This window comes from Pseudophryne corroboree, chromosome 6 (genome assembly GCF_028390025.1).
Source record: "Pseudophryne corroboree isolate aPseCor3 chromosome 6, aPseCor3.hap2, whole genome shotgun sequence".
NCBI classification, from domain to species: Eukaryota; Metazoa; Chordata; class Amphibia; order Anura; family Myobatrachidae; genus Pseudophryne; species Pseudophryne corroboree.
The window spans coordinates 726086933-726101128 of record NC_086449.1 but is presented as its reverse complement, the minus strand read 5'-3'; the positions used below and the strand labels follow the sequence as shown (position 1 = coordinate 726101128).

Genomic DNA, 14196 nt, shown 5'->3' with positions numbered 1-14196 from the left:
CCACTTTCGGCATTCAGCCACCGCGTGCCGAAGACTGGAGCACCAGCAAACACTCCTGAACCTGCCCCGCCATCAGCTGAAGCAAGAGGTGGTAACGAGGTGGAATTCAACCCTCTATATGCTTCAGAGGATGGAGGAGCAGCAAAAGGCCATTCAAGCCTATACATCTGCCTACGATATAGGCAAAGGAGGGGGAATGCACCTGACTCAAGCGCAGTGGAGAATGATTTCAACGTTGTGCAAGGTTCTGCAACCCTTTGAACTTGCCGTATGTGAAGTCAGTTCAGACACTGCCAGCCTGAGTCAGGTCATTCCCCTCATCAGGCTTTTGCAGAAGAAGCTGGAGAGATTGAAGGAGGAGCTAAAACAGAGCGATTCCGCTAGGCATGTGGGACTTGTGGATGGAGCCCTTAATTCGCTTAACCAGGATTCACGGGTGGTCAATCTGTTGAAATCAGAGCACTACATTTTGGCCACCGTGCTCGATCCTAGGTTTAAAGCCTACGTTGTATCTCTCTTTCCGGCAGACACAAGTCTGCAGATGTTCAAAGACCTGCTGGTGAGACACTTGTCAACTCAAGAGGAACGCGACCCGTCAACAGCTCCTCCTTCACATTCTCCAGCAAATGGGGCTGCAAGGAAAAGTCTAAGAATTCCGAGCCCAACCGCTGGCGGTGATGCAGGGCAGTCTGGAGCGAGTGCTGACATCTGGTCCGGACTGAAGGACCTGCCAACGATTACTGACATGTCGTCTACTGTCACTGCATATGATTCTGTCACCATTGAAAGAATGGTGGAGGATTATATGAGTGACCGCATCCAAGTAGGCACGTCAGACAGTCCGTACGTATACTGGCAGGAAAAAGAGGCAATTTGGAGGCCCTTGCACAAACTGGCTTTATTCTACCTAAGTTGCCCTCCCTCCAGTGTGTACTCCGAAAGAGTGTTTAGTGCAGCCGGTCACCTTGTCAGCAATCGGCGTACGAGGTTACTTCCAGAAAATGTGGAGAAGATGATGTTCATCAAAATGAATTATAATCAATTCCTCCTTGGAGACAGTCACCATCAATTGCCTCCAGAAAGTACACAGGGACCTGAGATGGTGGATTCCAGTGGGGACGAATTAATAATCTGTGAGGAGGGGGATGGACACAGTGAAAGGGGTGAGGAATCGGACGATGAGGAGGAGGTGGACATCTTGCCTCTGTAGAGCCAGTGTGTGCAAGGAGAGATTGATTGCTTCTTTTTTGGTGGGGGCCCAAACCAACCAGTCATTTCAGCCACAGTCGTGTGGCAGACCCTGTCACTGAAATGATGGGTTTGTTAAAGTGTGCATGTCCTGTTTATACAACATTAGGGGTGGGTGGGAGGGCCCAAGGACAATTCCATCTTGCACCTCTTTTTTCTTCAATTTATCTTTGCATCATGTGATGTTTGGGGCCAATTTGTTTAAGTGCCATCCTGTCTGACACTGCAGTGCCACTCCTAGATGGGCCAGGTGTTTGTGCTGGCCACTTGGGTCGCTTAGCTTAGTCATCCAGCGACCTCGGTGCAAATTTTAGGACTAAAAATAATATTGTGAGGTGTTCAGAATAGACTGGAAATGAGTGGAAATTATGGTTATTGAGGTTAATAATACTATGGGATCAAAATTACCCCCAAATTCTATGATTTAAGCTGTTTTTGAGGGTTTTTTTGAAAAAAAACACCCGAATCCGACAAAAAATTTTCAGGGAGGTTTTGCCAAAACGCATCCGAATCCAAAACCTAAACACAAAACCCGAAAAATGTCCGGTGCACATCTCTATTTGTAAGTAAAGCAAAAAAGCAGCACCTGGGCGAAACCATGTTGCACTGCTGGTGGGGCAGATGTAACATGTGCAGAGAGATTTAGATTAGGATGGTGTGTGTTCAAAGTGAAATCTAACATTACATGCTAAAGCAGCCAGTATTTACCCTGCACATAAAAAATATAACCTACCCAAATCTGACAATATGGTGTGTCAGCCAGCTTGGGAGTCCCCTCTTGCCTCAGCTGGCAGCCACTCCACTCCATAACACATCTAAAAAAAAGGTTAAACAAACAAAATATGTTTTCTGAAATAAATACATTGTGATTTATTTACCAAGCGGTGGCTTAGTAAGATGCATTTTACTATAAAGGCATTGTCCTTTTACATTACAGGCTTAAACATGCAGAGAAGCTGCCCCTTAGTAAATAAACCCTCTTGAATCTGCCACTAAATAAGAATAAATGCGTTGAATGTTACTTAATTCATATCATTTCAAAATTATTCATTCTGTTGACTCTTTTTCCACAGGCAATTATCGCCGAACATGAAATCCGCAATATATCATGTGCTGCGCAGGATCCTGAAGACCTCTCTACATTTGCATACATCACAAAAGACTTGAAATCGAATCTCCATTATTGTCATGTGTTCACAGCTTTTGATGTGGTTAGTTCTTGCAAAATTCTTTAAACTAAAGGAAAATCTGTTAGAGTGCATCATCTGTACACAGTGCAGGCGGCCATTTTGTCTCCTGAAGCAGTGTACATGGGAATGCAGCCTATCAATTCACCAGCAACCAGTGACATTGCTGAGGAACTTCGTAACTAAAATACGCGCCCATACATAACATACAAATTAGCTATGAAAATAAGTGGGCAATTCAAATGTGATATGGCTGTTCATCTCTAGCTACTCCATTGCATCCTGTTAGTGCAGTTGACCAATTGCAATTATCTACCTACTTGTGCAAAAATGAACCTATACATTTCAATAAGAACATTATCATGCATCAGCCTCATTTCTGGATCACAATATCCACTGCAGTATTGCAGTGTGTGGGCATTTTCATACACAAGAAGCCTGACAAGTATTCATGAGCCATTGGTTTCTAGAGAATGGATAGGCTGCCTTCCTATAAACATTGGAGAAGTTAACAAATGGCTGCCTCCACCGTATGGAAAGTTTGGCCTTGTTACTAAAGAAGTCTATAAATGGTTTAAGGATTATTGTATGGCCTTATATACCAATTTGGATAGGGGTTAAACTTATTTATTTGATTAGTATCCACATACCCTTCAGCACCTTACAATTGACAACAGATACAATAGTAAAACCAGACAAAAAGGGTAAATGTACTAAGCAAGCTGCCACTTCTTGCTACTGTTAAACAGGAAATACTTTTAAAACCAAAACACACAACCGCTTCATAAATTTACCCCAAGGTATTAACAGGAGGTAAGAGAGCTAGCTATTTTACGATCTATGGGCTATATTCACCAAGTGGCGGCTTTTATAAGGCATCGCTTCTGGACAGGTTTCAGGTGAAAATTGCCGCTTTAAGAAACAGCGGCTAGCCCGATAAAGCCATAAGATGGTGCATCATCGCTTGAAGGGTGATAAAATGGAAAGTGATAAACTACCAGCCAACCAGCTCCTGCCATTTTTTCAAACAGGTGTTAGGATCTCCTGCTCCGTGTTGCCACGTCGCCATGGCAACCGGGAGGCAAGTGTTAGCGAAGTAACCTGAGCGCAGCTGATACTCCGGTCCAGGTTTTTACTGTGTAGTGGTTACAGGCTCTGTGCACGGCAGGGAATCCGGCGATGTTTGTTAGTCAGTTCCAGAGAGTTAGCTAGTACTGTGTGACTTTGTATTTACTTGTTGCTTACTGCGAATAGGCCTTGGGATTCGGTACTTCATTCTGCCAATCCGGACCTAGCAGTAAGACTGGAGTCAGTTGTTTGACCTGCTGGGGTTCTTTTGCTATTCTGTGAACCCAGCAGGTTTGCGGCTGTACTCTCAGACCTGCTTGCTTAATCCTCCCTCACTGTGCAGGGCGTCCAGGTGTCAGTTTAGTTGCAGTAAGCTGAACCTGTGCCCTGCAAGTGGGGGTTAGGATTGTGGATACTCTCCTTGTGTCTATATTTCTATCTCTGACCAAGGAGTTTATTCCCACACCCGTTGGTAACCCTTTGGGGGTTTTTCTGTTGCTCTTAGCAACATCATTTCAGGTACTCCACATGTTAAATCACTACACCTCGCTTCATTGTCCGCTCTATTCCATCTGAGCATTCCTGACACTAGGGAGACACCCAATTCCTGAGCCTTTGGGCTTCTCCGTTCACTTTGTGTTTATTAGTTATTCCATCACCTCCTGTGTATGTTATGTTATACTGTCTGTGAGTTCGTTTGCTTCGCTTCCCTCTCTGTTCATACACCGGTATACTCCTGTTAGCACTGGTGTGCGTAACATATTCAGCAGCCCTACTCCTGTTGAAATTTTGTGGGAATATGGAGCATACCCCTCAAAATACTTTGCAACAGGTGGTCGATCAGGTGCAGGTCCTGACTCGACAATTTAATGAGATGTCCATTAAAATGAACACCCCGCAGGTCGCTAGCGGAGCTCCCGCAGCAGCAGCGGCAAGTTCAGGGGTTAAGGAGCCGAAAGTAAATCTCCCGGATCGTTTTTCTGGAGATCGCTCGCAGTTCTTTTGTTTCAAGGAGAGCTGTAAGCTATATTTCAGGCTTAGGCCCCAGTCTTCTGGGTCAGAGATTCAGCGGGTGGGCATGGTGATTTCCTTGCTACAAGGAGACCCACAGGTCTGGGCATATGGGTTACAGCCTGACTGTCCGTCGCTTAAAAGTGTTGATGCTTTTTTTACGGCACTGGGCATTTTGTATGATGACCCTGACAAGATGGCTTCAGCCGAGGCTCAGATTACGGTTCTTAAGCAAGGGCGACGGCCAGCTGAGGTTTATAGTACGGAGTTTCGGTGGTTGGCTCATGATACCCAGTGGAATGACCCAGCCCTGAGAAACCAGTACCGAAGGGGCCTTTCTGACCAGATAAAGGACCAACTGGTACAATATCCCTCGCCTGATAGCTTAGGTCAGCTCATGCAGTTATCCATCCGGGTGGATAGATGGCTGAGAGAGCGTAGGCTTGAAAGGGAGACCGCAGTTTCCTTTTTTCCCAAGGGAACCTCAGACTCTGAGGAATATTCCGAGGAGCCTATGCAGATTGGGGCTACCCGCCTCTCCTCGCGTGAGAAGACGCGGAGGAGACAGCAGGGTTTGTGTTTGTACTGTGGGAATAAAGGTCATGTTGTAGTATCATGCCCAGAAAAACCGGAAAACTTCAGGGCCTGAGGGTGATGGGAAATATCCTGTCAGGCCAGAAGTCAGAATTTCCCAAAAAGACTTTTCTCATTCCGGTGACTTTGGAGATCCTCGGTCAAACTGTCAAGACTGAGGCCTTTGTTGACAGTGGGGCCGATGGGGTTTTCATGGACCGTCAATTCGCCCTGGAACACTCTGTTCCCTCAGTACCTTTGGCATCAGAGATTGAGATCTGTGGGTTAAACGGGGAACCATTGTCCCAGGGTAAAATTACCTCCTGCACCAGCCAAATTCCTTTGTTTATTGGAGCCACACACTCTGAAAAATTGTCTTTTTATGTGACTGTCTGTTCTTTTGCCCCATTGGTTTTGGGGTTACCCTGGTTAAGGGCCCATAACCCTCAATTTGACTGGGTCTCTGGGGAGATTCTTAGTTGGGGTAGTGATTGTTTCAGGAGTTGCTTTAGCCTTCCAGTCAGGCTCTCGCAGCTAAGTTTGCCAGGATGTTATGCAGATTTTGCGGATGTGTTCTCCAAAAAAGTTGCGGAGGTACTACCTCCCCATCGCCCCTATGACTGTGCCATTGATTTGTTGCCGGATGCTAAGCTTCCCAAGAGCAGGTTGTACTCCCTGTCACGTCCTGAGACTCAGGCTATGGCAGAGTACATTCAGGAGAACTTGGCTAAGGGATTTATCAGACCCTCACAGTCCCCAGTTGGGTCGGGGTTCTTCTTCGTGGGTAAAAAGGACGGTTCGTTGCGTCCCTGCATCGACTTCAGGGAATTGAACCGTATCATGATTAAAAACTCGTACCCACTGCCTCTCATTTCGGTTTTGTTTGACCAGCTTCGTACTGCCACCATTTTTTCTAAGATTGACCTACGCGGTGCTTACAATCTAATCCGAATAAGAGAGGGGGATGAATGGAAGACTGCCTTTAATACCCACTCAGGGCATTGTGAATATTTGGTGATGCCTTTTGGGCTCTCTAATGCCCCGGCAGTCTTCCAGGAATTCATGAACGATGTGCTCAGGGAATATTTGGATAGATTCTTAGTTGTTTATCTAGATGACATCCTAATCTTCTCTCATTCCCTGGAGGAATATCGGAAGCATGTACGCTTAGTCCTCCAGAAACTCAGAGACCACCAGCTTGGGGCGAAGCTGGAGAAGTGCGAGTTTGAAGTCCAGCAAATCGCATTTCTAGGGTATATTATCTCCTCAGAAGGTTTCCAAATGGAGGGTTCTAAGGTACAGGCAGTCCTGGATTGGGTGCAGCCCACTAGTTTGAAGGCGCTTCAGCGTTTTCTGGGCTTTGCAAATTTTTATAGACGGTTTATCGCTGGATTTTCGTCTATAGTGGCCCCCTTGGTGGCACTCACTAAGAAAGGGGCGGATGTTGCTCACTGGTCTTGTGAGGCCAAAGCGGCCTTTGCCCGTCTCAAAAGGGCATTTGTCTCGGCCAAGGTGCTGCGACACCCAGATCCAGAGCGTCCTTTTGTGGTAGAAGTGGATGCCTCTGAGATAGGTATTGGGGCAGTGCTCTCTCAGATGGGGGTGTCTGATAATCGCCTTCATCCCTGTGCTTACTTTTCCCGTAAATTTTCGTCTGCCGAGATGAATTATGATGTGGGTAACCGGGAATTGTTGGCTATTAAGGATGCACTCGGGGAGTGGAGACACTGGCTTGAGGGGGCTAAGTTTGTGGTCTCAATTCTCACCGACCATAAGAATCTGGCATATTTAGAGTCAGCGAAGCGGCTCAATGCCAGGCAGGCACGATGGGCTTTGTTTTTTGCTCGCTTTAATTTTTTAATAACATATCGTCCTGGGTCAAAAAACATCAAGGCTGATGCGCTCTCGCGGAGTTTTGCTCCAGTTCAAGAGACCACCGAGGAGCCATTGCCCATTGTGTCCCCATCATGTATTAAAGTGGGCATTACCCAGGACCTCTTGTCATTAGTCCTTAGAGCACAGGAGCAGGCTCCACCAGACCTTCCGGTAGGTCTCTTGTTTGTGCCTCCTAGGTTAAGACAGCGAGTGTTCCTGGAATTCCATGCCAAGAGGTCGGCAGGGCATCCGGGTATTGCCAGAACTCGGGAGTTGCTGTCTAGGGCGGTGTGGTGGCCCTCGGTGGCTAGGGATGTGGATCAGTGGGTTCGGGCATGTGACGTTTGTGCCCAAAATAAAACTCCTAGAGGGGTTCCTGTCGGCCCATTACATCCACTCTCTATTCCGTCTAAGCCATGGACCCACATTTCCATGGATTTTGTGGTGGACTTGCCCAAATCCTCGGGGATGACAGCCATTTGGGTTGTCGTTGACAGGTTTTCGAAGATGGCGCATTTCGTTCCACTGGTTGGGTTGCCATCGGCCAGACGCATGTCTGAGTTATTTATGCAGCATGTTGTGCGCCTCCACGGGTTGCCACTTGATGTGGTCTCTGACCGTGGATCCCAGTTTGTGGCCAAATTCTGGAGGGCATTTTGTTCTGATCTCTAGATTTCTGTGAGCTTGTCGTCAGGCTACCATCCACAGTCTAATGGGCAGACTGAGAGGGTGAACCAGTCCTTGGAGCAGTTCCTCAGGTGTTATGTCTCCAAGTGTCATACTGACTGGGTTGCTCATCTGTCCATGGCGGAGTTTGCCTATCACAACGCGGCTCACTCTGCTACTGGGATCTCTCCCTTCCTTTGTGTGTATGGGCATCATCCTAAGGCCAATTCTTTTGACCCCCTGGATTCCACGCCTGGTGGTTCCTCTGTTGTTTCGGTCCTTAGGGGTATTTGGCAGAAAGTGAAGAAAGCCCTTGTGTCTGTGTCATTAGTGACCAAATGGGTTTTTGATAAGCGGAGAAGACCCTGCAGCTTCAAATTAGTAGACTTCGTCTGGTTGTCCACCAAGAATTTGAAGTTGAGACAGCCATCTCATAAGTTAGGCCCCCGGTTCATCGGCCCTTATAAGATCACCAGGGTTATCAATCCGGTTGCATTTCAGTTAGATCTGCCCCGTTCATTGGGTATCAATAAAACATTTCATTGTTCCCTTTTAAAACTGGCGGTTAGTAATCCTTCTTCCAGTGGAAGACCTTCTCCTCTTCTGATACGGGGTCAGAGGGAGTTTGTGGTTGAAAGGGTTCTTGACTCCAAGATGGTTCGGGGTCGGCTGTCATTTTTGGTGCACTGAAAGGGGTATGGACCGGAGGAGCGGTCGTGGGTGCGCAGTTGTGATCTTCATGCCCCCAGACTGATACGCTCTTTCTTCTCGCAGTTCCCCGATAAACCCGGTGGTAGGGGTTCTTTGACCCCTCGTCAGAGGGGGGGGTACTGTTAGGATCTCCTGCTCCGTGCTGCCACGTCGCCATGGCAACCGGGAGGCAAGTATTAGCGAAGTAACCTGAGCGCAGCTGATACTCCGGTCCGGGTTTTTACTGTGTAGTGGTTACAGGCTCTGTGCACGGCAGGGAATCCGGCGCTGGTTTTGTGCTCACAGTCTATGAGGTCTGAGTGGGGCGTGGACAGCACCTGCTATATAAACCATCCTCTCAGGCTAGGCAAATGCTGCTGAATCTTTGTTTGTTAGTCAGTTCCAGAGAGTTAGCTAGTACTGTGTGACTTTGTATTTATTTGTTGCTTACTGCGAATAGGCCTTGGGATTCGGTACTTCATTCTGCCAATCCGGACCTAGCAGTAAGACTGGAGTCAGTTGTTTGACCTGCTGGGGTTCTTTTGCTATTCTGTGAACCCAGCAGGTTTGCGGCTGTACTCTCAGACCTGCTTGCTTAATCCTCCCTCACTGTGCAGGGCGTCCAGGTGTCAGTTTAGTGGCAGTAAGCTGAACCTGTGCCCTGCAAGTGGGGGTTAGGATTGTGGATACTCTCCTTGTGTCTATATTTCTATCTCTGACCAAGGAGTTTATTCCCACACCCGTTGGTAACCCTTTGGGGTTTTTTCTGTTGCTCTTAGCAACATCATTTCAGGTGCTCCACATGTTAAATCACTACACCTCGCTTCATTGTCCGCTCTATTCCATCTGAGCATTCCTGACACTAGGGAGACACCCAATTCCTGAGCCTTTGGGCTTCTCCGTTCACTTTGTGTTTATTAGTTATTCCATCACCTCCTGTGTATGTTATGTTATACTGTCTGTGAGTTCGTTTGCTTCGCTTCCCTCTCCGTTCATACACCGGTATACTCCTGTTAGCACTGGTGTGCGTAACAACAGGGCCTGTGACATGACAGTTAGGAGCTGATTGGCTGGTGTTTTTTCTCTCTCCGTGTTATTACTTTCCCAACCATGATCATACCCTCCAACATGACCCATTCTATTAGGTACTAAGGCCCTCATTCCGAGTCGTTCGCTCGGTATTTTTCATCGCATCGCAGTGAAATTCCGCTTAGTGCGCATGCGCAATATTCGCACTGCGACTGCGCCAAGTATCTTTGCTATGAAGATAGTATTTTTACTCACGGCTTTTTCATCGCTCCGGCGATCGTAATGTGATTGACAGGAAATGGGTGTTACTGGGCGGAAACAGGCCGTTTTATGGGAGTGTGGCTGAAAACGCTACCGTTTCCGGAAAAAACGCAGGAGTGGCCGGAGAAACGGGGGAGTGGTTGGGCGAACGCTGGGTGTGTTTGTGACGTCAAACCAGGAACGACAAGCACTGAACTGATCGCACAGGCAGAGTAAGTCTGGAGCTACTCTAAAACTGCTAAGTAGTTTGTGAGCGCAATATTGCGAATACATCGGTCGCAATTTTAAGATGCTAAGATACACTCCCAGTAGGCGGCGGCTTAGCGTGTGTAACTCTGCTAAATTCGCCTTGCGACCGATCAACTCGGAATGAGGGCCTAAATGCTCTGTTCCTGGATTTCCTTGCCAGTGGCAGTTACAGAGGTGGGGCTGCAGCGCAGTCCAAAACTCAACTAGGGAAGCCACACCAACTGCCACCCCAAACACTGTCAAACATCACCAGCCAGGACTCAGTTGCAGTTGGTGTGGCTCCCCTGTTTGTATTTTGGACTGCGCTGCAGCCCCACCTCTGTAACTGCCACTGGCAAGGAAGTCCAGGAACAGAGCATTTTGTACCTAATGGAATGAGTCATGTTGGAGGGTATGCATGATGCATCTAGCCCTAAATCTTCTATGGTTTTGTTATAGGCAAATTCTAGTTTGATAGTGCCTTTTTCCATGGAAACATACTAAACTGACTGATGGAAGAGTAAGGCAATTGCCTAAGGCCTCAAGGTTGTAAATGCTTATATTACTTAGCCTCTCACTAATCCAGTATTATTCCAGCTTGTGTATGCTAGTAAGAGGTTTCACTATCTGAAAGTTTTGGCATTCTGCTGTATAATGGTAGAATTATGTGTGCTATGGTGCAGAACACATCAGCTGATGAGTGTGAGGGGTATGGTGGTATACAGTATGGCTGTCAGTTGTTAAAGGGCCATATAAAAGAAAAATGTTGGTAAAATGAAATGTGAAATCACTGTATACAGTATGTAATAATGTCACTTGTACTGTATTTGTTTTGTCTCCTCAATAGAATTTAGCATATGAGATCATCCTGACCTTAGGCCAGGCATTTGAGGTTGCATATCAGCTTGCACTACAGGCCAGAAAAGGAGGACATTCCTCAACACTACCAGAGAGCTTTGACAGCAAGCCCACCAAGCCTATCCCAAAACCTCGTGTCAGCATTCGAAAGCCAACGGTGAGTATCTATGACCACCACTGTACTCATTGCAGAAGAGGTTTGCCAGTACATTTGATTGTGCATAACCTGTAGAGAGATAGAGAGAGAGAGAGGTATAGAAATAAATATTAAATAGGAATGTTATCTAGGGATGGCCATCTATAGGCAATGGTTATAAATGTTTTTTTACTAGATGGAAATAGAAATTCCATTTGTTGGAGGTATTTTCACAACCATCAACTAGTGAATATGTGACACAATGGTTTCTGATCCCTACCACCAAACTACTGAGAATTCTTATCCTGTTCACTGGTGGCTGTTACATGGCTTGTCTGATTGGCTGCCACTCATACAGCATCTCAGAGTTTTGTACAAAGCAGCAGCCTCTGCCCTGCTTGCCTATTAGTGGCTGTCCTGTTCTCTTGCTACACTGAGAACGGATCTCTCTGCACATGTGGAACCGTCAGAGGCAGATTGGCCATAGGGCTCACAAGGCAGATACCTGGTAGGCCAACGTGTCTGTGTGGCCTGTTTTGTGTGTTATCACATGGCCCCACCCTTATTCCATCTCTGCAGTACAGCAAAACTGCCATCCAGTGGTACTGCCATGGTTACACTGTAAGTTATACCTCTTGTGCTGCCCATGTCGGGCCACTTCTACAAAATTTTACAGGGCTACTTTTAGTTCCCAATCTGTCCCTGGTTTCAGACACAACTGCAGCAAAAGACGCAAACAATCAGGCCCTATGAGGAGGAACACCCCCTTCCCCTCAATAGACCCCCAACGACTCATCAGACTGAACCCCCATTAGGGCTTTTTCCATAAATTTCCCGGGTTTGTTTTCTATCCTAATCTGCTCCTGGGAACCATCAATGGTTCTTATCATTGAGCGAACGGTGGTAACACACTGTCAATAATGTTTATGCAATGGCAGAAACCGAGGAACCATTCAATGTCGCCATTCCAATGGCCATCCCTAACATAATCTATTCATCATTCTAGATTAGATGGGGCAACCCATATCCATCTAGCTTATGGCGAATTCCCTGTCTAGTTCCACCATACTGAAATGAGATCCAAAGTTGGGATCCCAAATAAAGTAAAACAGGTATAGACACCTATCGTGACTTACCCAGTTAATATGGTCTCTAGTGGTAAAAAGTGCCAGAATCTGACACCTCATGCTGGGACTTAGAAAGATGGAGAGCTTTAATGTCACTGTTTTTGTATATTTGTGATTGCTAATTAATATTGATTACGCAAAAAAAGAAAGATGGAGAGCTACAGATTGTCTAAATATGACCCAAGAGGATTCTTATCTGATATTTTTTTTATTTTGCATATTTACTTGTCTACTAACACACCCAAGCAATGAAAAATCTTTAAGGCTACGTTGCCTATTAGATTAAAGGTAAGGATTCTTTACAGTAAGAGCAGTTCATATAGTATTTTGAAGTCTGTAAAAGTTAGAAAGGTGACACATGCAGGGCTGGTTTTCAACTGAGATACAAAATACCACTTTTAAAATAGTGATTAACTGTCATCTACATAAGATCTACTCTTCCTACCTACAGATAGATCAGCCCGATCAAAAGACACTTGCCAATCTGCCTTGGATTGTTGAACCAGGGCAGGAAACGAAAAGGGGGATTAGCACCAAGTACGAAACCACAATCTTCTAATATCAACTCACCCTATCTCCTTGGTGTGCCTTTGTGCACTCTCCTACATGAGTCCATCACTCAGGCGGCGGCAGCCTCCTCTTCAGCACGGAAGAATCAGCTCTCTACGTGGACTGTACAACATCAAGGAATCATTCTTTTCAAACACTAACAAGATAACTCACAATACTGCCAAGAAAAGGAATCCTCTATTTTTTGATGATTTTCTTCTAATCTCTATTACAACGTTTCTATTTGTTAAACTGGATTTTATTGGGAAATTGTTTTTTGTTTTTTTTCTTCATATAAATTTCATTATAATTCTTTCATTATGCACTTGATTTGTGGCAGTTATATAATCAATGGCCTCCCAAAGCAGTATTTGAACTCATAGGAAATAACAGTGTAATTATGTATTGCAAAAAAACAAAACAATAATAATGATATAATAATAATATGGAACTTTAAAACTGCCAAGAAAATTATTACTTTATATGCAGAAGTGCATCTTTATATCTGATTATTGTATGTGCTTTCATTACGGAAATAGTATTCAGGATTTCTGAAGGAACTGGATTTGCTTCAATGTAAAGAGTACTTTGTATAATATTTTATAGGCTATTGAAGTTGAAGCCTTGTTACTAAATTGTAAAAAAAAAATTCTATTACTGTATCCATAAAGAAAAAACAATTGTCAGTAAAATGACGTAAAAAGATCATTGATTTTATGTTTTCTTTATGCATAGGCTATCAAATCAACTCTGATTGCAGTAGCCAGTGTTAATTTTTCATAGGAATGTTTATTCACAGTATATGGTTGACTGCCATGATTTTTAATTCTTGCAAATCACAATTCCACTTGCCATGCCCACCCCCATCACTCACGCCCACTTCCTGTCAGCTGTTTACCATCTCTGTGGGATCAGCAGGCAGCACAATAGAGTGACAGTTTGAGACACTTTGCTTAAAAGTGAAAATGATTCATTGTTGGCATATGAAGCATGTATAGCTATGTATGAAACTTAATATCGACTATCATCTTAATTCTGTACAATCTGGGTTGTCATTATATGCTTCTCCCCCCAAAAAAGAGGATGATGCCTTTTCATATGTTGGATAAAAGTATACATTCTACGCAAACTCAACTGTATATATACTGTATATATAAAATCATACTGTAAATGTGTATATCATATATTTTATTTAACTGGGAACTTTATTGGTGCTGTCAGGCTGTGATAGAGAACTGGCAGCCATGATACTGTCTGGTATTGTGTTATCATTTTCACTTAGTTCACAATAAATTACACTTTAATAATATCATATGTCATGCCGTTAGGTAGTGGGATAGTTATTGTTATTCTCAGCAGCAGTTGGTGGGGTAGGCAATTATGTTGCACTTTATATGTGACTGCTGAATGGCAGCGGTATCTAATTGCATAGCTGTTTTTGCTTCATCATCACTGCTAGATACATTCACAAGCAGTCTCTGCCAATGGGTTGTATAGTGTAATTACATTATGTGAGTTTATGTCACCAGAATCTGCAAACACAGATTGCTGTGCATTGTGTTAGATGATGATGCATCATCACTACTTTGCTTCATTAACACTGACACAAGCATTGCTTCTTTTCATGCAAATACTCTTAGCAATATGGGGGGTGTCTGTACACATATGCCATTGTTCTGTCTGTGCCTGA

The 14196-nt window shown here is 45.0% G+C and overlaps 1 protein-coding gene across 2 annotated transcripts in view; it reads left to right on the top strand.

Moving 5' to 3' along the window:
- The window catches only part of ANKS1B (ankyrin repeat and sterile alpha motif domain containing 1B), a 353018-nt gene extending 339335 nt beyond the window's left edge, over positions 1–13683 (top strand). For both annotated transcript variants that reach the window (XM_063928420.1, XM_063928421.1), the window contains 3 exons: positions 2322–2459; positions 10684–10851; positions 12409–13683. In XM_063928420.1, the coding sequence (XP_063784490.1) occupies positions 2322–2459; positions 10684–10851; positions 12409–12516 (414 nt within the window). In that variant the 3' untranslated portion in view covers positions 12517–13683. The remainder of the gene's footprint in view (positions 1–2321; positions 2460–10683; positions 10852–12408) is intronic.
- Positions 13684–14196: the final 513 nt, after the last annotated feature.